The sequence below is a fragment of the Vanessa atalanta genome, chromosome 7 (genome assembly GCF_905147765.1).
Source record: "Vanessa atalanta chromosome 7, ilVanAtal1.2, whole genome shotgun sequence".
Lineage (NCBI taxonomy): Eukaryota > Metazoa > Arthropoda > Insecta > Lepidoptera > Nymphalidae > Vanessa > Vanessa atalanta.
Genome location: NC_061877.1, coordinates 10,606,117 through 10,632,771, shown reverse-complemented (window position 1 = coordinate 10,632,771; position 26,655 = coordinate 10,606,117). Strand labels below are relative to the sequence as shown.

The following is a 26,655-nucleotide window of genomic DNA, read 5'->3' as shown; positions in this document are numbered from 1 at the left end:
GTATTTTAAAATTCATCCTCTATTTATAAGGAGTATTTCCTTACTAATATTATAAATGCGAAAATATGTTTATGTGTTGGTTACGCTGTCACCATTTAACTATTTTACCCGTAACTTCTCAGTCTGGAAAGAGGATATACGGTACCTAAGATATGTCACTTCACAGTTGGGCAATTGCGCTGATGGAAACTAGTAGGAAATAAATATTTGTAGTTTGAGACGTTAACTTTCCGATCCACGGCATTGTTTAGCTTGTTTTTCGTACGCGGAAATAACTCTGTGCCGTAACAAAAGGGTTCAGAGGGCAACGCCGAAGCAGGTTTTTCAATAACTCAGATCCTACCGAGCGCACGGCTTATGCTATTATATACAATTATACCTTTGCTCTTTCTGTTTCAGCTCAAGTCATAGATTTGTTGAAATCTTCTAAATTAATAGAATCATTACTGTCATTGTTGAGATTATACAATTTTCATTTAACTTCATAATCGGTTAGGCCGATGAAGCATAAAATCAATCACACTTTTATATTTAAAGTATTTTTATAAGTGATACAATTTGATATTGTGTAAAATTGCATCAATTGGAGTTATGAAATTGACGATGTATCCATCTTTGATATAACTCATAAAGTCTAGGTCAAAGTCATTCTATAGAGCGATTTTCGAACCGGTAAATTTTGTCTTAACTATGAATATTGAATTCGAATTGGTATAATTAAAAAAATGTATATATTTTTTACTACTTTATTATTTTACTACTTTATGAGAAAAGTTATGATGGTCGTTAAGTTTTCTAACATTCTGTGCAGGTTTCTAAATTTTTTCTTTCATAAAAACCTTTCAACGACAACAGAAAAATCATTAGCAAAATTGGTCCAGCAGTTCACGCGTGATGCCGTCACCAGGAGAAATAGGAATTCATTTTTCATTTCCTAAATACAATCTTGCCTATTAATGCCGGCCATATTGCCAAGGTCTGCCTTCCGTCTAAACCTACTCCACTTTGCACGATCTTTAACGTCATGTCATTTCAATTTGTATAACATTCATACAGACTTTCTTCCACGTTCTGCACATTTTCAATAAATATTTTATTTACAGATGTATATAGTCGATGAATTTATATGCAAAATTGTTTAGATTTTGCGGTGAAATCAGATATTTTTACGCTTCTGTTTGAACTAGATTGACTTTAGTGGTTTATATAATTAGTGTACAAAAGAGAAAATTTCAACAATATGAACTTTATAGTTACAAATTCAATTTCACTCAGAATAATTTCATTCAGATGAACAGTTAGATAGAATTTCTTCGGTCAACGGGAGTTATAATGACGATAAGATGAAGAGTCCATAGTAGTACTTACATACATACATATATAATTGTATTTAACTAACATAACATTTTTGGATGTTGAAAAAGACTAACTAGTGATTTTCTTGCCGGTTCTTCTCTGTAGAGTCTACATTCCTAACCGGTTGTAGCTTCACTTAATATAGTTTGTTAAATGACAATTCAAAAGTAAGGCTTGTAAAAGCCTACTTCTTGCCTTGCTTGCTTGCTGTTCTTGCTGAAAGATGCTTTCCATCCGATTCAATAAATTGAAATTTCTGTATTGTAAAGTTTACTTGAATAAACTATTATGTATTTGGATCTGGAAACCTACCCAAATGAGGCTACACAAAAACTTTATATTATCAGCGTTACATATTAGTCGATATTTACAGATTATATAATAATAATTGACGTTGTAGACGTTATCACAAAGTGCTACTGAACTAAGAGGTCGACTTTATTCTATCTGATAACAATTGGCGCTATTACGACATATGGGAGTAGCAAACGTTTTAATTACAAAGTAAATAGAGGTTTTATTCTACTCAGTATTATCAGTTTATATAATAAACAAACAGTGTTTAATATATACGAGTATATGTTGTACTGCGGGTGAAAACGACGACGGATCTTCTCTTTTTTTCCTTAGTAATTTTACATTTGCAGGAAGAAGACAAAGCATTTTGTATGCAACCGCTAACTAACGTTTATTTACAAGAATATTAATATAAAATACAATGTCTAGCCCTTGTCAGTAGTCGTAATAAAAAATCTGATAGTAATATTTTTCGATTTATATATCGAGTTATTCGAATTTTCATTTGTCATTCATTATTATTTGTCTCAGCAGTTTTTTGCATAGCAAAGATATTTAAATAATTAAGTTTCTGTAAAAAAGAAACAAACATGCTCTAAATATCTCACGACTGGGCTAAGGTCTCCTTTGTCTCCTGCTTCGATGAGGGTTGGTGAATACACGTATTAGATATTCATCCACCAAATTAATTTATATTGATAATTTTATATTGATAAGTGCGTCAGAGTTGGATGTAGGGTACGTGTTTTTTGCCTGTAATTATTTTGGCTCACTGTATCACTTATAATTTAGAAAAAACATTAATTGAATACCTTAAGATTTACCGTCAACTTCACCTGTTAGAATGTGTAGATATAATCTTGACTGCCTCGTTGATCTAGTAGTTAGTTATAAGGCCACAGAGTCCGGGGTTAAAAACAAAGGTTTAACTGATGAAAGTTATTGGGTTTTTGTCGGAAAACTCTCAGTAGCAACCCGGAGTCTGGAAATTAGAACTGGGAATTAAAACTTTTTCCCTTACCTCGGAAAACGTAATCTGAACTCGTTCCGTATTACTTATATATTTATGGTTTGCGGTCCCATCGGATTATAAGAATGAAGAAATAGATAGTAAACCTGTGTTTGTGCACACAATTGTGCACTTTATATCCGGCGTACTTGCTTTACCTTCCTGAAGACTTTACGCCGAAGCCGAAATCGATCAGGACATCATCATCATAAGCTCGAGGCTAACTTAAAAACCAGTTCTGCTTAACCCATTGATTTGAAATTTTACTAATAACATTCATGAAAATACAGTTCCATCTAATCAATATTGTTATCTATTCCAAATTGCACCAAAATTAATCTTAGACTTTTTACATTTAGTACACGTTAATTTTTTAAGCATCTTTTTTAATAATATCTAATAGTTTATGGAAAAAGAGTTATTTTCTTTATGAGGATTAATTTAGTTACATGTTATGTCCCTTGTGCTTGTCGTTACATTGACTAATGAACCAGTTCATGTGTTTAAACCGGAACACAACAATTCTATGTATTGATGTTTGGCGGTAGAATATCTGATGAGTGGGCTGTACCCACCCAGTCGGGCTTGCGCACAGCCATGCCAAGTAAAAGTTTGAATGATAACCACGAGTAACCTAAAACTAAAGTAGTTGTTATGGTAAATAACGAACTCAATACCTTGGGACTTTCTGATGAACCAAAACCTGTTATTTTTAAATTAACTATTTTATTTTAATGCTGATGAATAATTTGATTATTGGAGAGATAGCGTTGAAATTATTACTACGAAGGACCATGTTTTTATATAATAAAATACATGATACTTTTTAAATATCGAAACGAAAAATCGATTTGAAAATACTTACAGTGCCATCTGTTGATCGAAAGATTAAACTCAGAAAAAAAAATGTGAAAAATTAGTTATTAACAGATACCTATGTTTAAATCGTAAGGCCCATTGTATATATATTTTTAATCGTACTAATTGCTTTTATATAATTAATGTAGCTGATAAGATATGTGTTCGAATAGATGTCGATTAATTTCAATTTGATTTCAGTTTATCGTGTTATCTGAACTTGAGTATTTGAAAATCATGATACTAAGATACCATCCGTTGTACTGTAGACTTGCTAGGAACATCGATGAAGTCATTTCTCTGCTGATTAAATATTAATTTAATTGATAGTTAAGGTTGATATAACCAGAGAATAATCTGTATGTAACTACTAAATTCTAAGTGTCAATTTTAGTCTGTGGGAAAAAAAGGGTATTATTATCTAGATGAAAAAAAAAACAAGTATTCTCGTGTCTGTGTTATCAAAAAGTAAATAGTCTGAAAATAGAACGAGGCTATGGACATTTCTTTGTATTATCTATGGGATTCCATAGATAATATACCAACGAATATCCGCAAAATCAAAATGTAGGTTCCTATTCATGATATTACATAGACGGCACCTTTGTTTACATTTTACATCGATTCCTTCTGACATGTTTGATCAACATTCACGTTTATCTCGACGTCGGTGAGATGAAGTGAAAATGATAAAAGTAGTTCAGAAGTTTCCCGGCGAACTGAATGTTTGCCATAATAATGTAAGTGTAAATATTTTTTTTTTTTTGATAAAAGTCTATTTTTAACCAATTTCAAAATATATGTATGTATATGTTTATATTTTTTATGAAACAAGAATTTGTTTCATAAAAAATAAATGCCAGCAAATAAACGGCTCTCTAATTGCAATTTGATATTTAAGTCGGTTTTTTAAATTTTTTTTTGTCAGTCGAGTGCAGTTTGGTTGACTGTAATAACTAAATCAAATCATAAATATAATCAATAGTACTTGTAATACATTATTTTAAAATAATTTAATCATATCTAATAATTTATTTAATTAAAAGATAGGTTACCACAAATCTCCATAAAACTAAACATAACATTATTTTAAAATACAATTTACATATTATGTAAATACTTTTTTTTTACATATCAACTAGCAATTGTGTTAAGGTCAAGTCTAATTATTTACCGTGACCTCAGATCGGACTGCATATCGAGTGTTTTATTTTGCTATTTTCTGGCGGTTTTCCAAATGCAAGAGACACCATATTCCTTTTCATTGACCTATATTTTTCATATTGATCCTTTTTTACAGGAAAAAAGAGAAAACATTTGTGCATTTGTCGATTAAATTCTTAGATACATCTTGCCCTTAATATTTTTTTAAAACCATCGGGTGTTTTTCCGGCTCTAATGATATTCTTACTGCTCCTCAATTATAAGGCATTTTAAACTGGTTCACTTGCTTGATATCCGGGTTGCATGTAATATTTTCGATACAGTCCTTGTTAAAGTCATTGAAAACACAAAAAAAATGATATTATCTTATCAGTTATAATTACATTAATAAGATTAGAAATTTTGTTCGCTATAAAGGTTCGGATTACATCAAATTCATGCTTATCAACATTTGATTGCTTAGCGATGTGTTAGGTGTCGGTCAGTCCTTCGGCTATTGTCGGTCCATTGCTGATTGAAAAGGAAAAACGCGTATTTCTTAACGCATGTGTACTATATTAAAGGAACCTACCCTCAAACTTTAATAATTACTCGTTTCAGTAATATAGTTTGAGCCAGTTTATACACAGATTGAAATAATTCAATTGACATAGTACATAACACAAAATAAATATTCTAAAAGGCGGGCTTAATACTAAGAAGCCGGTAAACTTTAGTTAACGTTTGTAGGCTTGCAAGAGATTAGTTTGTTCAAATACATCCGTACAAAATACATTCATTATATATACATACATATAAAAATAATATTACCTATACTTAAATCACATAATATAATATCAACATAATCATTAGATAAAAAATAAAACTGTGCACGTGCATGTATATTATGTCATAAATAATAAGCTTAATATCATCATACGAATCTCTTCCGACCCCTATTAGTATATATTTATAAATTGTTCTAACAACTTTCACTTTAAAGCTTAAATTATGTAACTACATTATCATATGCAAGACTCTGAGTCTCTATAGACTTAGGTCTCTGACCTCTACTCCCACTAATTGAAGTTCTAGATTCTAGCCTGGATTAACGACTTTCAAATCATAACTAACCGAACCGGTAATTCTTCTATCGATCTTACAGTGTTTAAAATACAGTACAAATCTGAACTATATAATTACGATTTACGATATCAGTGTCTTAAAGGAATATAGGTCACTGGAGACAACTGAACGCCGCGTCCCATAGACAATGGCATTGGCTCAAATACCTCACTTCAGATATATTCGCTTAATTACACCGTCAATACGGAGCGAACCTCGGAAACTAAGAAATGTCCCTTGTGCATGCTATTACACTAGCTTACTAATCTTTCGAACAGACACAGCATACAAAGTTTTAAGCTGAGTATTTATATATTGTAAACTTGAATTGTTTATAGACATTCAAAGTTATTTCTAGACAGACAGAAAATATCGTGTAACGCACGTCTACGTGTGTGAGTACACTAGTAGAGCAGAATGACGTTTAGCGATTGTCAAGCGTAGCTGTCACGCACACAAAGATAATAAAGTTGGCTCTTGTGTTTTAATTATTTTGTAATGCAAAGCATCTCCGATCAATCCGATTGGGGATTATATTTCCACGGTGGATACAGCGAACTGATAAGTTCGTTTTGGTACACTAACAAGTTATAGAATTAGTATAGTAGTAGAAGTATTAAAAATCTTGCTTGGTGGTAGGGCTTTGTGCAAGCCCTTCTGGGTAGGTACCCACTCATCAGATATTCTACCGCCAAACAACAGTACACAGCATAGTTGTGTTCCACTTTGAAGGGTGAGTGAGCCAGTATAACTACAGGCACAAGGAACATAACATCTCAGTTTTCATGGTTGGTGTGGCGAATTGGTGATATAAGGAATGGTCAATATTTCTTACAGCGCCATTGTCTATGGGCGGTGGTGACCACTTACTGATCTGATCCATTTGCTCATCGACCTAACGTTTGGTATAAGTTTCAAGAATAATGGAAGTGGTTTTCCGATTTTCTCTCGAATAAATAATTATTATTCGCTTATACATGATATTGTATCTTTATTATATATTGATGTTAAAGTAATTGAATAATTCTAGAAAAATTGTTTGTAATGAAACGCACGTCTCTTACGGGCTATCTTGAAGTGCGTCACGCGAACTCGTTCCTCTTTTGTCTTACCCTTATTAAGATTTCTTATCTTCGGTGTTTACATTTGAAAATATGCAATAACTATTATTAATTTAAGAATTATATGGACTTATAATTATATAGATAAGAAAAATAGATTATTGTTTAATAATGCAATTGAAATGACAATCATTTTATCAAAAAATAAATGTTTTCTCTCTCCGATTTTGCTTTGGCGGGGTTCTCAAGAAACAAAACTGTTCAGGATATATTATATATAATAACACTTTATATATTATTTAGTACTTAAATGTGCGCATACCATACATTCAGGACAAAAGTCAGCCGCAGGACCAATGGCTTTACGTTTAAACGATACAAGGATACAAATGAATATTTCACCGACTGACGGAAAAAACGTATAGCCCTTTTTTATCCCTTTGCGTTTACCTTGCATAGTCTTTTATCCATTTATGATATAATGGGCAATTATTCATAATAATATAAATTTATTAATAGTCCGGTACATAAAAACTTACCACCAAAGTGAAGGTAGTAGGTACCTAATACAAATCGTTTTCTAAGAACACCTCTAAATATTAAAACGCTACTTCTACAACCCTTATAATGGCGGGTAACCGACAAAAGTATTATTGGCGCCAGGCAGGCGATTGGCTGTAATCCACTCGTACATCTAACTACTTACTAAATAAATGCAATGCCAATAAAGGCATATAAATAATGACGGTTTACACTTATTCATCTTTAAAAAAAACATTGCATTTATTTATGAAAAATAAACTATTTAAATTAAATCGAATGTTTTCCAATTTCAAAAATAGAATGCATCAAAGTTCTAGAACTTATTCTTGTATCTTATCTCTGCGAACTATTTCGCATTATATTTGTAATGACGAAACCTTTTGTTTTATGAATCAGTTATTGAATTATTGCGTTATAACCTACATAACATTTTTTTATATATGATATTAGCAAATTATTAATATTAGCTCGACGCTTAATCGCTTGGACATTTTATCTAGCCCAAATACGAATGTCCTTGAAATTCTGGCACTTGAATTACGCAGCATAAATAAATAGGTTTAATAATATTCAACGGTAGGTTACCTATATAACTTTTTTTTAAATATAGCTGTTATCTTTCCAATTCATCAATTAAATATGAGTTAAATTAAGATTATTTTATCTCGTGATCGGATGCCACGAAATATTTTTAATTGAGTTTTATTGTAAATGGAATTAATAAAGGAACTGGTATTTTAATTAGGTTTTGACGACTTTATTTTTTAAACCGTATAAGGCGGCAAGATACAACTGCCTCCAAAGCTTGTTCTTTAAAACAAGTAAAGTAAGGAGTAATGAACTCTGTAATCAACGGTATTGATAATAAGCTTAACTCATTAAAAGAACTATTTATACAAAACAGTGATAACAACGAGCGGTTTTTTTAATTTCAGGATTATTTATAGAAATAATAGAATATATTATTTAATAATGAATAGTACTTACCCTATTTCGCGATTTTCTAACGAATTATTCGACGACCTCGGAACCAAGGGCCTGTAGCTCGACCTGGTCATCTTGATCGTATTAGAATTAACGCACTCTAAGCATTCATTTACAATCACTTAACATAATTAACGCGTCCGACATATGACAATACGTTTCAACAACTGATTGTTTATTCATTTTCACAACTAGATAAATGTTATCTATTTATCGAGGTACAGTCGACAGCGGCAAGCATAACACAGATAACAGTATAAAGCCGAAAACGGCTTGTAAAAGTATTTACGCTTAACCGTGAGTGGTGCGATCAATAAAATAAAGACGGGGTGAAAGCTCGCTCGCATTAACCACGCCTCCGACCCAGTCCAGCGAGCTTTTATATTAGTTTATTTTAACGCCATCTATGAGTAATCGCCTAAACTAAATATAAAGCTGGCGAGTTGTAACAGGGTGAGCTTTGATTTTTAATTCTGAAGCAGTATTTTAGTTTATATTACGAATACTTATACATATAATCGTACAATATTTTTTATACTAAGTCATTTTATAATTTATATACTTTTAAATTTTTTATTTTTTTTATTTTTCTATTAGTTCCAAAAATATGCGTTACAATTCTAAAAATAGTTTTATTCAACAGTGAGAGTATCTACGTTTAGAAATTAATCGAAAAATTGTGAATTAAGTAAATATTCTGATAAGTCTAGTATTAGTCATCCTTTTTATTTTCTTCCGGCTTAACCTTTTCCTTTTCTTCTGATTCTTCGTTAGGTTCATCGTCCACATTGCCAGGGTCCCCTTCATACAGTTCGTCCAATTCGCATCCAACCTTTGCCAAATCTTCTGCCGTGATGTTAAGATCAGGAAACCGCTTCTGTGAACACATATTTTTTATTATAACACGTTTATATCACTTTGTGTTAGTTATATTTTATTTAATAATACATTGTCGAACATATTATCTTAGAAATCGGTGTAATGATTATCATCACTTCTTGTTCCTTCATCGCTAAACAAAAGCGTCTCCTAGGGCTTCGTCTCTCAACATGATCGGCATATTTTATTTTCTAACCAGCCATTTTCATTACGTCATGTCTATCAATATTCTACAGTTATTTGGATAATGAATAACAATTAATATTTTAATTAAAAAGTTTATTTTATTATTATTTTTTGGATGTTTATTGTTGAATCACGTTCAAGGATTAGACGACTTTTTTAATTTGTCTACTTGTTAAAATCTTTATAATATCTTGTTATTATTCAGAATATATCGCTACGATTTTAAGTTTAAGATAGATAGACTGGCCAAATAGCTAATGGTAAGCCCAATAAGAAATAATAAGGATTTCCTTCATATCAACATTGTCAAAGCGCCGTCAACTTTAAGAATCAAGATGTTATTCACTCCACTGATACACCGCTCACCACAAATACTGGAACAGAATAATAGGTATTGCTGTTTAGCGGTAGAATATGCGACGAGTAGGAGTGTATGATGATGGGTAGTAGAGTATGTGAGGTACTTATAGAGGCTACAGAGCTTGTTACAAAACGCCAAACCAAATTAATGTTTATAATCTATTTTTTATCTATTTATATCTGCGGTAGCCCAATCATCAACTATTCTACTGACAAATAACAATGTCTTATGTGTATTGCCATATCCTATTCTGAAATACGAGTGTAGTTAAATGTTGAAAAAGAGTAACTACTGAGTTTCTTATCGGTTCTTCTCGGTAGAATCTAAATTCCGAACCGGCGGTAGCTTCACTTAATATAGTTTGTTAAATGACGATTCAAAAGTGCTTGTAAAAGCCTACTTTAATAAAGTATGTTTTGATTTTGAGTCAGTGTCATTAATGATGAAAGAGTTACGCTTAAGATTTAAAATTAAAATGCATATAAAAAACAACATGAGTATTTTTTTTTTAAGCAAAGATATTATAATTGTGTCTTTACATATAATACTAGATGATGTTGGCTGACGTTTTAGGGGTTGGTGGTCTGGTGTTAGGCATAAAAAATAGCCTATATGCTTCTTTGGGGTTCAAGCTAGCCTCATATCAAATTTCAATAAATTGGGTTCAGTAGTTTGGTCTTAAAAGAGCACCAGATAGTCAGACATACACACAGACAAAGGGACAGTTACTTTCTCATTTATAATATTAGTATAGATGAGCCTGAAAAATAATGATTCAAAATGCTTATGAAAGCCTTCTTGAATAAAGTATGTTTCATTTTGATTTTGATTTTGAAATGAAGATTTAAAATCAAAATCAAAATGAAACATACTCAAAGACTCCTCTTTAAGCCAAGTTAAATAAAAGAACCTATACAGGTCTTGATCAAATATATTGTAGTGTTGGACCTTGACTTGTAGTTCAATTTATTAGTGTCAATTAAAATATAGTTTAAATATTTATTTATTTTAAAATAAAGAGAGCACTATCCTTTGACTGAATGACATTTTTGTTACAGCATAATTATTAATTTATCATAATTTTTTTACTTGATAAATTTGTTATTTAACCCTTTATAAATCATATATTATATAATCAGTTTATTCACTATTACATTAAATCACTATGCTTTATATTATACATATATTTCTACCACCAAACAGCAGGTCCTACTTTTGTATAACTACAGGCACAAGGCACATAACATCTTAGTTCCAAATGTTGGTGACACATTGCCGATGAATAGAATGGTTAATATTTCTTACAATGCCATTGTCTATGGGCGATGGTGACCACATATCATCAGCTGGCCCATTTGCTCGTCCATTAAAAAAAAAACATTATTTATATATAGAACAAATTACTAAAGCAAAATAATAATTTAACTTCATCAAATATATATTAATCATTCACTTAAACTAAATAAAAATACATTCTTTATTTACGTTACGAATATGTACTAGTATCGTAGAATGTCAAGCTACTGCGTCATAACAAACGCCTCACCTGAAGCTCTGCAAGCGTATTCTCAATAGTTCTCTGTTGCGCTTGAAGCCTTCGTGGTAGTGAGAAAACTGCATGGAACAGTCGTATCATTACCCAGCACAGTATAGTCAATACACCATACGTGAACATCGTTTGAAACATAGACCAGTAATCCACATTAACATGTTGATGCCTCATTTTAACCTTTTATTTTTAATATAAACAACAAATTATTGCGTGATCCTTTCACTAATAACGATAAATTAAACTCCAATTGGAATCCTGGTTCACAATTTAACAATATCCAGATTTTACATTGATTTATAATTCATTTTAAGACAGCATGGGCATCAAAGCATACGTGCATCGATATTGGCGGTTTGTTGTAGAACTGACCCATTTTCAATCGATTCGAGAATGACACCGTATACGAATTATTAATGGCTCAGATGTAGTCAACTCTAGCTTAAAAATATCGAAATAAAATTAAAAAAAGATATATTTTTTAATCGTGGAAATATATAAAACGTATTGCTTGCTTAAATTGGTATTATAAGCGCATATATGTCGTTGTATTACGGGATTAAAGTGAATTTAAAGCTTTCAGCGATTTGGAAGCTTATTTAACTGTATTTCTCAACTAATTATTAATAGTCAACAAAATATAATTAAATGTACATGTCGTAATACAATGCGCTTTTTATCGTTTAAAATATTTGTAGTACGAAGTTACGCTTATCAATTGATGTTTTTAATACAATATACGATTTATTGGTAGGCTGACTTGAAAACATTTTCAATTTTCCTTTTTAGTTCTTAACGTGTCTGTAGTCATGATGAGGAATTTTGCAAATATAAATTTAATAATAGCTAATATATAACGAGTATATTGTAATTGTTGACAAATAATATGTAAGATCTTTCATTTTAAAATAGATTTCAACTTTATCTGAACGTAAAGGCTAAAAAGTAAACTTTTACTTCTAATAAATATATCTTGATGTATTTTCTAATAAAATCACTCGTAATTACTAATTAAATCAGCAAGAAGGAAATTAAAGATGAATAAACTCGTAAAGTTCCCAACCCAAAATGATGAGTCAGTCGTAAATATCATTAACAACGGGACATCGTCATTCCTTAAATGCCGTGTTTTGGAACAATTTCCTATGACTTGACAGAATTAGGGGCGCTTAATGCCTTAAAATATATTAAAAAAACTGTGTTAATGTTCAGTTTTATTATGTATACTAAGACTGTGATATCAACGCCGTTGAGTTCGATGGCGAGAAGCGCTGGGTATCAGCTGGGCCAGATCTATCAAACAGCTTTTTGGGCTTCAGCCCAAGGCCCCGTGAATTCAAGGGGGCCCCAACTAAGTCAAGTCAAAGACAAAAATAGACGATAATGCGAAAGAAACCATAAATTCATTAAATTAAATAGGTCGTATGGTTTCAAGTCTACGTTCAGATATGTCTTAGGTGGGCCCCCTAAGTAGTGTTAGCCCAGGGCCCTCTAAAATTTCGGCCCTGGGTATCGGTGGTGTTCTTCTGTGAAACATTAAGAAGAAAAACACTATAAATATGTTTACTTCACCTTCTTGGTCGAAGAAGACTGGGGAGATAAATCTATGTGCACTTTTCCCCCGCCATAGAAAGCTTATACTGACATTAGAAAAATCCTTAAGATACTCTCCAGGTATTGAAAGACTGCAAATGCCAGCACTTAGGGCGACACGGCAATATGAAGGGTGCTGTTGGTTTTTAGTAGTTATTAATTATGAGACTCGATTTTTAAACCCTTAGAGGTCATGTAAATTGCAATATTTCAGCCACAACAAAAAATGTAGAATACATTTTTTGTTGTGGCTGCTGAGCCGATATTCATGAGGCGGTGGCGCATTGGCGATGTAAGGAATGATTAATATTTCGTACAGCGCCATTGTCTATGGGCGGGGGTGACCACTTACCATCAGGTGGCCCAAATATTAACAATTCCTTACGTCGCCGATCTTCTGAGTTAACATATAAATATTATGTACCTTGTGCCTGTAGTTACACTGACTTCCTCATTCTTCAAACCGGAACATAGAAGAATTACTGTTTAGCGGTAGAATGCTCGATGACTGGGTGGTACCCACCCAAAAACACCCTACTACCATGAATAGTGTAATTATTATTAACTGTATTGTCACTATACTACAATTATTAATATACTGATGGTGTTTTTATATTTAGGTCAAAGGTTATCAATACCTGAAATCGATAAAGAAATACAAAGCTGTGTGATAGAAATAATTAATATCGTGGAAAAGCCACATCTCTATATCAGAAAATAAATCGAGTTATCTAATAAAAACTCTTTAGAGCTTGTCAAAAATTTATTATACGCTTTTTTTAATTAAAGTAGGTACTCATAGTGTATATTATTATCCTCATTCTTTTAAATATAGTAATTTAAAATTTAAAGCTATCACCGTAAATCTTAATTATATCATGAACAATTAGAATCAAATTCATCTCTTTTTCTCAAATGAAATTCCATAATCCGTTACATGATAAATAAATTGATAAGTACATTCTGCTAATCTGCGTGCCCACGAATTGTACGAAAATAATATTTTTTGTCAATTTTATTACACTGAGTTAAAACATGTCTCGTTTATTAATATACATTTATGAATAAATAAATTTAAAAATGTCTCTTGTTTTTTCTTCTAATGACACTACAGACTGACTACTCGTATGTAGCCATTTTAGCAATCGCTTTAAAAAAATGTCAACCTCTTTGCTTCATTACTGTCAAATTATTTTTTTTATTTTATTTCATTTGTTTAGTTCTGTTTAATTTTTTGTAATTTAAGTTATTTCATATTGTTATTTTTATTTTAAAGTTTTTTTTTTATCATTTATTTTAAAGAGGGTTTTTTTCTGTAAGAAAATGCCACCCTCATAGTGCTTACAAAACATTAAATTTAACAAATTGATTAATTACATCGATTCTTAAAAACACCATCCACTAATTTACACAAAGCATGCGCTGGTTCTAATGTAGGGTCAGCGAGGACACTATTACATGCCCCCACCTCCCCGCAATAATTGATTAAGCGTAAAAAAGAAATTCTATCAGCCTCATTCCGAGCACACTCCATTATTACATGGTACGTGTCTTCTATGATATTACATACACTACAGTTAGGTGAAGGTGTTTTACCCATAAGAAAATCAAAGTTATTTAATGGAATGTGGTCGGAACGAAGTCGAAGAGCTGTGACAATTGAAGACCTGCTCATATTGGCTTCATCAAACCAAAGACTTTTCCGTAGTCCGGGCTGCATAGTTCTGTACCAGATCCCCTTAGTCAGCGATCGCTCATCAAAATACTCTCTCCAAAATTTGTAATATTTTTGTTTAGATATAATAATTCCGTAAGATATGGTAGGCAATGGTAGTAAATACCATTTCGTGCTACATTTTTTGCGAATACATCTACTTTTTCATTATCCTCTAGACCAATATGAGCAGGAATCCACTGCAACATCACTTTTTTTATTTTGACGAGAGAAACTTAGAATAGATCTTAAGATAGTATAGGCTATCGGAGCTCCTCGAAAAGTCGAGGTAGACCGAGCCACATGTTGGAGAGCACTTTTGGAATCCGAAAAAATTACAAATCTATCACAATCTATTGTACTGATATATGATAAAGCCTCCAAAATGCCTAATAACTCTGCACGCATCACGGATATCTTAGAATCTACTCTAAGTTGACAACTATTAGTTTGAGGGTCATAAAAAGCAACACCAATATCAGAGCTATCATTTTAAAGATTTATATATATTAATAGGAGTGTAGTGTTTAGTTTTGCTGTTAATGTATAATGTAAACGCCTGTAGTTGTGCAGCACACTGTACAAGAACTTATTTCCTACTTTTATTCATTAATTTGTGAATATGGCGATGGCGTTTCGAAAATCTATAAATAAATAAAAATAAATTTAAAAACGACTATTGTGTCCCAGAAGATGCGGCGACTGCAGTATCGAAAATTGGATGAATATGATTTAAATGTTATATAAACTGTTTACTCAATTTAATAATGTCTGTCACTTATCATCAAAATATTTAAAATGGTTAGAAATTCTATGCACTATATTGTTATAAGTAATATATATAGTGATGAAATTGGTAGAAAATAAAAGTATTTTTGCCCCAAATAAATATGCCGTAGGTTAATAAATATAGTTTGGTTATTTATCATAATACTATGACAAATAACCAATATATTATAAAACATAAATGTAATTCATCTAAGTAATGACCAAATTTTTAACGATTTTTCTAATACCTAATTACCTCCGAGAAGTTGAAGAGTGAAAATAAAATTATAAAGGATTGTCTTAACTGTAATCCCAAGAATCTTAAGTTTTTTCTCATTATTATTTTAATCTTTTTTATTGAATGATGCAATCATTATCATAATATTGATATTTTAAAATTCGAAATAGAAAACTCTGCATTCTCCATCCAAACAATTTGGAGATGTCCGCGTACGTACAGCTCAAAAATGATATTTTTTAAAAAAACACACGTGAAGTTTTTTATTATTACTTAATAATCTAAATATTATATAATAATAAAATAAGTAAATATTATTATGAAGGCGTTGTTTATAATCAAAATTGAATATAATCATAAGTTTATATTCAATTATTTTAAAATGTCCCCAAACCATAATACAGTGTGATTTAATAAGTCATTTAAAGTGTCAGTACCTACAGTAGTATAATTTTCTAAGAATTCACTTCGTATCTCATTCGAGAAATATTGACAACAGACCTACGTTAAGCAATTTTGATACGTAAGTAAATCAACGTGTATTGATATGTCTATACATTTCATAATTATTATAGTCAATGACGTCTATCACATTCTGATATTTAACGATCGTGTTTTTTTTTTATAGTATACGAGTATATGGGCCACCTGATGGTAAATGGTCACCACCCATAGACAATGACGCTGTAAGAAATATTAACCATTCCTTACATTGACAATGCGCCACCAACCTTCGGAACTTAGATGTAATATCCCTTGTGCCTGAAGTTACACTGGATTACTTACCCTTTAAAGCAGAACACACAATACTGAGTACTGTTGTTTTACGGTAGAATATCTGAAGAGTAGCTGGTACCTACCCAGAGTTCTTGTTCTGCGGTAAGTATAGTATGTCTTCTTACAGAATACCTACACGCCAATTATGCGACGTGTTATAACACTGCAACGGAAATTATAAAGAGATGTACCTAGTACAGATCAACATTTTAATTAATGCAGTATCTTGTTTCGAGTATAAATTACTCACGAAGGCGGCTTTCCATGTTAAATTAGCATGCATTAGTGTGCATTAATTTCCGTGATCGAGACTAAGAGGTCAGATGTCAGGTACCCTTTGCCCTTTTCTGTAGCACTTACACGTGTTACATACACGTGTAAGTGTTTAATGATGATCGGTTGGGTAATTAAGACGTGAAAGCGAAACAAACGAACTACCATTCGCATTTGCGTGTAACTAGTTGTCACCCTCGGCCTCGCCTTTTAGAGTTTGGTTGTCAAGTGTTACGTATTAAAAAGTAGCCTATGTCCTTCGTTGGAGTTCAAGCTTGTTTCAAACCAAATTCGGTGCAGTGGTTTGGTCGTGAAATAACAACAGACAGACAGATGAATACTTTCACATTACAATATTAGTATAGATAATTAATATTAACGTGATATTTTAATGTTTGTAATTTGCATACTCAACATGATATTAGTTTTAATTGAACTGTTGAAAAGCATTTTTTTTTTGTAAATTTCTACGGTATCTTAGTATAGGAGTGTAAATAAAACAAAATCATATATTTAAATAATTTTATAATATAAAATTTACATTTTTAAACTGTACACTGTATACTAAATAGTTTGAACAGGCGAATAAATATCTGTCAGATGTCGCTACGAGCAAGGTAAGCCTGTGATTGGTGGATGATAGCGCCATTTTGTATTTACAACCAATGGCGTTTATATATTTTGACAGCTCACCTCACTAGCACCATCTTTACTTACAAAGCTTTTAATTTTTGAATCTACATATATCCAAATAAAAATGGAATTAAATTGGTATCCTTAACTTTCGTGATAAATTATAGGAAAAATGCTAAGCCTAATCTTGCAAACAATGTCTTATTCCGTTGCAAAATTAAGGGACAGTATACTATGTATTTATAGGCACAGAATGTTGACAATATATCAAGGCGCACAGACTAACATTAATTACTTTACAAAACAAAGCTTCAAATTGTTTAAAATAACTTATCCAAATATATTTTTTGTTGACGTTGGAATAGCTGCTCTAACTTTTTTCTTGACATTCTCTATCACCCAACAAGAATGGTTAGGTTCGTAAAGTATTTGTTCGGAAGTCCTGCTCTTTCATAACATCGCATTGGTAACAACTTCTTAGTCATAGACAAGATAGAAAAAAAATTGAAACCATTGAGGTGGCGCTGTGATATGATTTACCAAATAGTATTCTTCTAAGTCTAATAAACCTTTCATTTTCATACCTTTTCGTAATTTATAGATAAAAGTATATTAAAAAAGTACAGATTGGTATTTAAATAGTCTCCTATAATTTATCTCATTATTAGCTTTAGATAAACCAACATAGGGATTAAACATTCGTCACCGAGTCATATGTCAGTACAAACAAATATCCACTCAATTTAACTGATGACATTTCTTAAATATGGAAGATATCTCACAATCACTCGGTGACGCGTGTTGGATCATTTATAAAGAAATTATTATAATAATTGAATATCTATTAAAAGTGATATAAAAGTGTTAATGCCCTTATCTAGTCATATAAATAGCAGGTAATTTGGTGTGTGCCCGTGTTGTGAAGTATTCAAGGCATGTTCTGAAGGCATTCTTTGATTTGTGTCCACGCTTGAAGATTCTGAAATAAAAAGAACAATCTATTATTATACACTTGCTTCTTCCTAGTCGTTTCCTTATTACTGAGGGTCGTGACCACCATACGTGTGGCTCTCCTGTACACTTCGCACCACCTTCTTCCAGACATTCCTATTCTATGCCATTTGTAGGTAAACCTGGGCACTAAATCCTGTATACCTTTACTGTGTCTATCCACCGGGGCGGCGCTCTTCCCCTCCACGTGGCCAACCAATATAAGCTTATACGGGTTGGTAACTTGCTTATTGATCGTCAAAATTTGACATTTAAGTTTTGACAGTTCGGTAAAGCAATACCTCAGATCTAAGAACCAACAAAAGACTAAGGGAGATTTTTTATTCTCTGAAGTCATCATTATTTTATTTACGATTGTGTTAAATAAATGCTACTAACTGTTTTTAAAAGGTATAAATTACACATTTTCAAAGAGTTAAATAAATAACTTTTAAATTAGCTCGCTATTAATATGAGGCGCAATATGAGATTCAAATACAAACAAGATATATACTTAATGCAATTAACATACAAAATAAATATAAAGTATCAAACTCATGGTTGCAGAGGCCTTTGTGTCATTTTGGAAGGTACAACCCACATGAGCCAATGTTAGCAACAAGAGACATGACATCTTACCAAGGTTGTTGGCGCATTATGGAATTTTTAATATTTTTTAACCATGCCAGGTTGTTCATTTGTCATTATGCCAATTAACAAAATGCCAAAATAAACAAAAATAAAAACATTTTTACCTTCTTTGCAGCTTTCACTTGTAAAGTGATGAATCCAACGAGAGATTCGTGCAAATCCTTGTCTTTTTGCTTTTGGAAATGTTCTATTTCGACCGTTGCTTTTTTTGTAAAGTCTCTAAAAATATAAACAAAATGGAAATATTTAATTTTAGCACTAGTAAATTCAATGATCATAACACCTTTTAAAGTTACAAGAACGATGTGTACTAAAAATATTAGTTTAATATATTTTTTTCTAATTGACATAAATATTGAAACAGACAACTCATGTGACCATTATCGGAGAGACCCGTCCTACTTAATAAGATACTAGAAATTGATTCAAATGCATTTTACCATTCATACACATCATATTGGATCTTATACACTATAAGAATTGGGACTATTTTTCCAATACCAGTCTATTTTCAAATGTGAGCATATGATGTTTATACTTTAATTTACAACACTAATAAATAGTACAGAAAATGCTTACAATTAATTACTATGCACTACAAGAGGCGGACTTATGGTTAGCTGTCTTCCAGGTAAATACGACGCCAAATACCTATTAACTATTAGACTTAGCTTAAATATCTGAGTGATATTTTTTGAACGAAGTTCTTTAATGCGGTGTACAGTAAACTGCAGAAATCGTCACGTAAGGTCACAAAGCATTATGCCCCTCACGTCGACCAGTTCCTCTCTTTCTCTCTGTCTCTTTCTATCGTATACGGTTTTTAAATGATATTAATTTAAATAATTTTTTTGTTTCACGCGGGATTTTTAATAACAATTTTATCACTTAATTATTCTCAAACGTTTTTGAATTATTTTATTGTGTCTGTTATTTTATACATCAAAAATAGCGAAATCAAGTTCGTTCCTAAGGGGAGTCCCACGACACCCCTTTTACTCTCAGAACTGTGAAGCCAACATAATGAATATGCACGAGAGGCGAGTACGCAGTGCACTCACTCCAGGTCCCTGGTGGCGCGGTCGATGGCCTCGCGGTCGGCGTGTATCTTGGTGTCGAGCGCGCGCGTGCTCTGGTCGCGCACGATGTCGGGGTCGGTGGTGCCGAACAGGCGCGACATCAGCCCCGACTTGCCGGCCGCCGCGCGCGTGCGCTCCGCCAGCCTGCGGCGCACACACGACTGAAGCTACTCTCTCAGCTCTCATGGCTATGATGAGCTGACAGATGTTTCAGGACAAATATTATCGGAAGGCAGAGTCGTTTCATGAAAGAAAAGTTTCATGTATATTAGTAATCTTTTAACTTACCCTTTGACTAGCAATGCATGTCACCCTGTTCATACTATCAGTTCCATTCATATTATCTTCAATTTAAATAAAGAACACTTTACTTAAATTTAAAAAAAAGTTTTATCTTTTTATTTGATTGAAATTGCTTATGTTATTGTTATGGAATTACATAATTTAATCTAAATTAATAACCAAACAATATTGGCGAACCTTCACCTCGAAAGGCGAGAAGGCCTTAACTTGAAAATGACCTTGAAAATCTAACAAATTATTTTCCATCTCACCTGTTGTTTAAGGCGTCGTGCGCATTCTCGAGCGCCCGCTGTAACGCTTCGTGGTTCGCACACAGCTGTTGCAGCGCTGAAGCGTAGAAAAGGTACTCCTTAAGTTGGTCAGCTAATTGTTCTTCATCTTCTGCCACCGAATCTATTGAGTCTGCTATTGAATCTAAAACAAAATATATCATTTTAGAGGAATATAAGACTAGCTTTCTCCATGATTCTGTACGTCTAATTTATTTGTTTTGTTTTTTTTTTTTATGATATAGGTAGGTGTACTTGATACTGATACTAACCACCTGATAGTAAGTATCATAGACAACATAGACGCTTAACATTGGCCCTGTCAGAAATATTAATCATTTGTTACATCGCCAATCCGCCACCAACCTTGGGACTGAAGGTGTTATGTCCATGTATTTGTGCCTGTCCCTGTAGTTACGCTGGCTCACTAACCATTCAAACAGGAACACAACAATACTAAGTATTCCAGTTTGATGTGTGGGTGATGAGATGTTGCTCTGATGAGTTTGTAGTACATACCCAGACGGGGTTGCACAAAGCCGCACCACCAAGTGATACTTTATTTATTTATTTTATTTAAATACTTTATTGACCACCACAAAGTTAATGGGACAAAAGGCGGACTTGATGACTGAAGGCATTCTCTGCCAGTCAACCTTTAGGTCAAACAGAAAACCATGAAGGCGGTAATTAAAAATGAATTAACAATATATGCACATACTTATATAAAACTACATTAAAAAAACATATATATACATATCCATATAGAGGTAGCTTTTCTAATAATATGTTCGCGTACTTTGTTCCATAATCGGACAGCTTGAACGGATTAGGAATTAGAGACGAAACCGGAAGTGTGAGTAGGGACAGAAAGAATGTAAGAATGTTTGTTATTTGCTCAATTTTTGTCTAAGGACCTACCTACCTACATGTCAAAATTTCATCACGATTAGTTCAGTGGCTTATTTGCGATGAAGTAACAAAAAACAAAGACTGTTTCTTACCAAAGTAATGGCCTGCTTTTTGCAGTCCATCGCCCATATCCTTTTCAATTACACTCCATTCACTGAATAATTTACCATAATTTGCGTGTAATTTACAAAGGGCGTAGTTTTTTTCTATAATCTTCGACCTGAAATTAATTAATCGTAGGAAATATAAATATAAAAGTAAACAAACAAATATCTTGTAAATATTATCCGACAGGTGGTCAAAGAACTCAATCAAGGGTGAATTATTATTTAGTGCGATGTTATGCAAATATGTTTCAGTTTATTTAAATTATTAATAATAATTGTATCGTTCAAAATAGACAGATATCAATATTTTATTATTAGGGATTGTGAACTAGAGAACTAAGTGTGCGTCCTGAGTGACAGCGCATCGCGCACACTTATGCTTTATTTTTGTATAAATATAAAAATATAATGAATAAAAATATTTTATTAAATTACAATAAAAGAGTTTTCGTGTTAGAGTATTAAATTAAATTAATCTGACAAAAAGATTAATCATGATACTGAATCGATAATAATTGATAAGATATTTAAAAAAATATACAATTATACCTCGTATACAGAAAATTGCCTAAATTAGTTTCCAATTGCCTTCCATAGTTCTTAACACCCTCAATTTCTGGGTCTGGTTTCTTTAATCTAATTGATACTGATAGTGACTTTAGTTTGTTTTCAGCCTGTAATAAATATCCTGTAAATAGAATACATACATTAGGTTACATATTTTTACTTTTATCGATAAACTTTACACAATTAGGTATCTGCGAAGGTATTACCATTGATCTATCAATGTCCTTGATATTGCTGATGCAAGGAGGATTTTCTCTTTTATTGTTCCTTGTAAAATATAATGATACTATAAATATATAAGAGAAAGGTTTTAATTTATTTGAAATTATACTTTTGTTTTATAAAATAGGCAACCAGATAGTAAGTGGTCACAACCTCCCATAAATATATTTATCGACAGAAATATTCACCATTCCAGTCCATTCCAGATCAAGTGGTTTTATGCTCAATTATAAAAGATATTTCTATCAACTTGCATTGGAACAGCAAAAGATTAACTCCCAACTTTTCCTCATAAGCAAAATATTTCAGCTCAGAAGTTGGACATACAGACTGCCAGCATTTTAAAGATCTTAATGAACTTCGATTTATGAACAACAAAGGTTTCTCAATATCACTTACCGCTGTCAGTTATAGTTTCCCTCCAACCGTGTTCTTGTTGCAAGAAATTAATAAACTGATCATCAAAGCAAAGGCGTGGATGTGAAGCCACACGCAGGAGGAAGTTCTCGAGGCCAGCTCTCCTTCTTTCTATGAATTCTGGGTCTGTTGTGTCTGATTTACGCCACGCATACAATACCTAGTATTACAAAAAAAATATAATCATATCAAAATAAACTTATAATTGCTGTGAACTTGATTTTAAGAAAACCACTTTTTCTGCTGTAATATTTACTGCAATGTTTTGTAATCAAAGTCATAATTCAAGCCCATTTATTTGATTAACGAATAATTGTGCCTTAATTAAAAATAAATACACAAGTATATTATATGGTTATCCAGATACTCATTATTTTTTTAGTATAATCTATGTAAAATGTGTAATTAAAATTCAGTCTTATCAATAATGTTATATTTTTCCTGTTAGGTTTTATGTATTTGGTCTTTTAGGCTGTTATTGAGCTATTTACACAGGACAAGTAAAGGAGAATTGTTGAGGTCGCAGGTGTGAATATATTATTCAAGTAAAGACCCACAGCGGCTTCGCAATGGTGAAATTTATATATATTTAATATATATAAATTTCATAATAATATATTAATAATATAAATTTATATAGATAATGATATAAAATATACAATTGATCCCTATATAGCAATCAGGAATTATGTAATACCGACTCTTTCTTTCTCCCTTATTTTTAGTTCCAAAGATAACCCAGGGGCGTATCTCTGTGATAAGGACATATAAACAAAAAAAATTGAGCTCTCTATAATATAACTATAGATATGTAAAATTAGGCTGTATAATGCAATATTACATCAGCCAAGGCTATTCATAAATTAATTAGTAATTATATTCAGCTTAAATTGAAAGTATTAATTTAAATTTGTATAAAAAACATTTATTAAGAGTTAAATATCTATCAATATTTCAATAAGTGAGACTCAGACTCATGTAGGACTCGTAGAATGACAGAGAAAATGATGGATATTTTAAAAATCATATGTAGTTTTATAAATATTCAAGATATTTAGCTTACAAAATAACATGCCTTATAATAAAATATGAATAATACCTGATTAGAATAATATATTCCACTTTAGATATGAACAGAATTTGGATTTTGTATTTTAGTGCTTTTACTGCTTAAATATTAATAACAAATGAAACTCTTTTTTAAATTATAAACTTTAAAATAGAAAATATTATTCATTATTAATTTTATTTTAATATCAACCAGGTAGTTTAACACATTTAAATATATTATTCCATATATTTTAAATATCTTGTGTCTTCCTCATTTATGTTTGTTACTACATTCTAACGATATACCAACTTCAGCTACATGTAAAATTTATAAGCCTTAAATAAAATGTCTGTGTTACATGAAAATTTATTGTAATCATTATTATACAATGAACTAGTGTAACTTTGGACTTAGATATAATGACACATGTCATGCTTTTGATTTTATGTATAGTGGATTATCATAATATCAATAATCTAACAATTCATTCTTAATATTAATTCATACCCGTTTCTCTGGCAGTGGTGGAATGACTACATGGGGATATGTGACTTGTAGAAAGTCATGAATTTGTTCAAACTCTGTGTAACGCCTCCAAATAGTGCTGATTTTAGACTGGACAAGTTTGTAGTCCGGATCTGTGACCCTGTAAATACAGATATTATTTTGAAAAAATTCGTTGTCTGTGCTTATTTACGTTAATACAAAGTATATTAAAATATATACATATACCTATAGAACTAATAAGAAATTCTTAGAAAAAAATCTATAAATAAATAATACATTAAGTACTGAGGGATTAGATTTATTTAATACTAAGAAAACAATGAAATTAGGTCTTACTTGAGATCAATAAGATACACCGTGTAGTGATCACGAACATGCAAGGTGCCGTTAGCGCGCTTTTCAGATTCCACAATTGTTATGTCAACATGTTTTAACAATGTGTCCTAAAATGTAAAGAATTAATTGATGATAATGTTAAGACAAAAGTAGGCGGTGCATAAGTAACAACAAATAACTACTTGGCTCTCGAAGTCTTCCACAGTTTCAAGCTTGTTTAAAGATCTTGAAGATTTAATCGGCGAGCTCTCCGCCGACATTTTATATTTACTGTATGTAACTTTAGAATTTTACGAAAATGGAAAAGGATGATTTAAAAATATTTGAAAGTGTTTATTACTGTAGAATAAGAAAGTTTAGCTGTCACTTGTCATATTAATTGTCATCCTCGTTGACAGCTGGTAGTGTTGTTTCATTTGAAAATTCATTTGAATTGAATTAAAAGAAAACCGTAAACGTATAAAATTGGATAATTTAAATATAACATTAAAAATATAAATTTGCTCAACACTCTCTGATACCTACTCATTTTAAATACATTTTAAGCTTTATTATCTTTGTTAGATTTAATATTGACATTCACGTTTCAACCTGAAATGTCAAATAGGTTTTTTTTCTACGGACTTATTTCACTATTTCAAGAATTCAGTATTATTAGGGATAACTTTGGTAGTGAGAATACGAAATGCTCAAGATTTTGAGTAGTTCTTATTTATCAGGCAGTTTCTGATAAACATCATATTAGCAAACATCAGCTGCATAGTGAGTTCACGGTAGACTGAATTAGGGACAGCAATCTAATTAATGTAGATAGAAAATAGAATAGAGTTCTTGTGGAGCAATAAAAGTAATAAGATCGTTCACACGCATTTAATAAGGGGTTTAAAATACGTCTGTAATAAGCTTTTATTTAAATTATTTAAAAAGAAGAAAATAAATTTCGAAGTAAATAAATAAAATGTTGGTTTTACATTTTATTACATTATACAACTTTATATGATACTATACTAAAGCCAAGGGGTCGCTACCCTGGCTTCGCACGGGTAACTAATAATGGTATATAAATGATTTAAGACTAATGTAGCTTCCTCCTGATTATTTTTTTTTGAATTGGATTATTAATTCCGGACAATATTATCCCTTTCATAGAAACAAATGTTAAATAAAATAAAATGCAATATTTTACGTGCAATAGTAACCATATTTTTCCGAAAATTGTCGAAATTTTATCTTAATAACTGTGAATGAATATCAAACTTTAGAAAAGGCTATTATATTTGAATGGGTTTTTATACAAAATTTTATGTATGGGATGATGATTTTATTGAATATTCAACAGTTTTGTTAATCATAGATAAGTTCCTTCGCTTGGAGACAATATTGGGCTTAGAACCAGGTAAAGCATATAAAAAAATTGCATTATTAGAGAATCGAATTGAAAATTTAATTTTTTTGAAAGGGTAACTGTCGTATTTTACTTTATATTTTACCAGCTACTCATCCCAGTTACACAGGAGTACAACAAGCTTTAGATCGAAGAACAAAAATAAAAATTCTGGTTTTTTTTTCGGCTAGGAAAATAGAAATTGGCTTTATATTAGATATACAGAAAATGTTTGTGTTAGATTTATTTATAGTGACATAACACATTACCTTAGAATATTTTAAGAAGAAATTCTATTCCTTTTTTACTTTATAATATTTTAAGAATAAAAGACAATAAAAGATTATATGAAGCACAAATATTTATTTAACCATTATAATAGCCATAGTAATCGTAAAATTGTATTAATTACTATTTTAATACTAATTACCTTAATACTATCTTTGCATCTTCATAATAGCAAAAAACAATTCATATATATTATCAATAATTTAGCAATAACAATCATACTTT

General features: G+C 31.4%; 3 protein-coding genes across 3 annotated transcripts in view; all 3 read right to left on the bottom strand.

Moving 5' to 3' along the window:
• The window catches only part of LOC125065154, a 96,121-nt gene extending 87,569 nt beyond the window's left edge, over positions 1–8,552 (bottom strand). The window contains exon 1 of the mRNA XM_047672623.1: positions 8,380–8,552. Within this exon, the coding sequence (XP_047528579.1) occupies positions 8,380–8,450 (71 nt within the window). The 5' untranslated portion in view covers positions 8,451–8,552. The remainder of the gene's footprint in view (positions 1–8,379) is intronic.
• A 429-nt stretch (positions 8,553–8,981) lies between these two features.
• Positions 8,982–11,697, bottom strand: LOC125065364. Its single transcript, XM_047672924.1, has 2 exons — positions 11,349–11,697; positions 8,982–9,253 (listed from the first exon to the last, which is right to left on the bottom strand). The coding sequence occupies exons 1-2, from the start codon at positions 11,523–11,525 to the stop codon at positions 9,089–9,091; spliced, it is 342 nt and encodes a 113-aa protein (XP_047528880.1). The 5' UTR covers positions 11,526–11,697; the 3' UTR covers positions 8,982–9,088.
• A 5,525-nt stretch (positions 11,698–17,222) lies between these two features.
• On the bottom strand, positions 17,223–25,113 carry LOC125065144 (sorting nexin-4-like). Its single transcript, XM_047672608.1, has 10 exons — positions 24,941–25,113; positions 24,759–24,865; positions 24,423–24,561; positions 22,847–23,024; positions 22,208–22,346; positions 21,644–21,771; positions 20,622–20,784; positions 20,050–20,211; positions 19,093–19,207; positions 17,223–18,326 (listed from the first exon to the last, which is right to left on the bottom strand). Exons 1-10 carry the CDS (start codon positions 25,016–25,018, stop codon positions 18,276–18,278), a joined length of 1,260 nt encoding a protein of 419 aa, XP_047528564.1. The 5' UTR covers positions 25,019–25,113; the 3' UTR covers positions 17,223–18,275.
• Between the last annotated feature and the right edge of the window lie 1,542 nt (positions 25,114–26,655).

Coding starts and splice junctions, on each gene's coding strand:
- LOC125065364 (XM_047672924.1), bottom strand. CDS start 11,525: ATGAGGCATCAACATGTTAATGTGGATTACTGGTCTATGTTTCAAACG. Junction 9,254..11,348: donor ATACGCTTGCAGAGCTTCAG/GTGAGGCGTTTG, acceptor ATGTGTTCACAG/AAGCGGTTTCCTGATCTTAA.
- LOC125065144 (XM_047672608.1), bottom strand. CDS start 25,018: ATGTCGGCGGAGAGCTCGCCGATTAAATCTTCAAGATCTTTAAACAAG. Junction 24,866..24,940: donor TGGAAGACTTCGAGAGCCAA/GTAGTTATTTGT, acceptor TTTACATTTTAG/GACACATTGTTAAAACATGT. Junction 21,772..22,207: donor GGCAATTTTCTGTATACGAG/GTATAATTGTAT, acceptor AATTAATTTCAG/GTCGAAGATTATAGAAAAAA.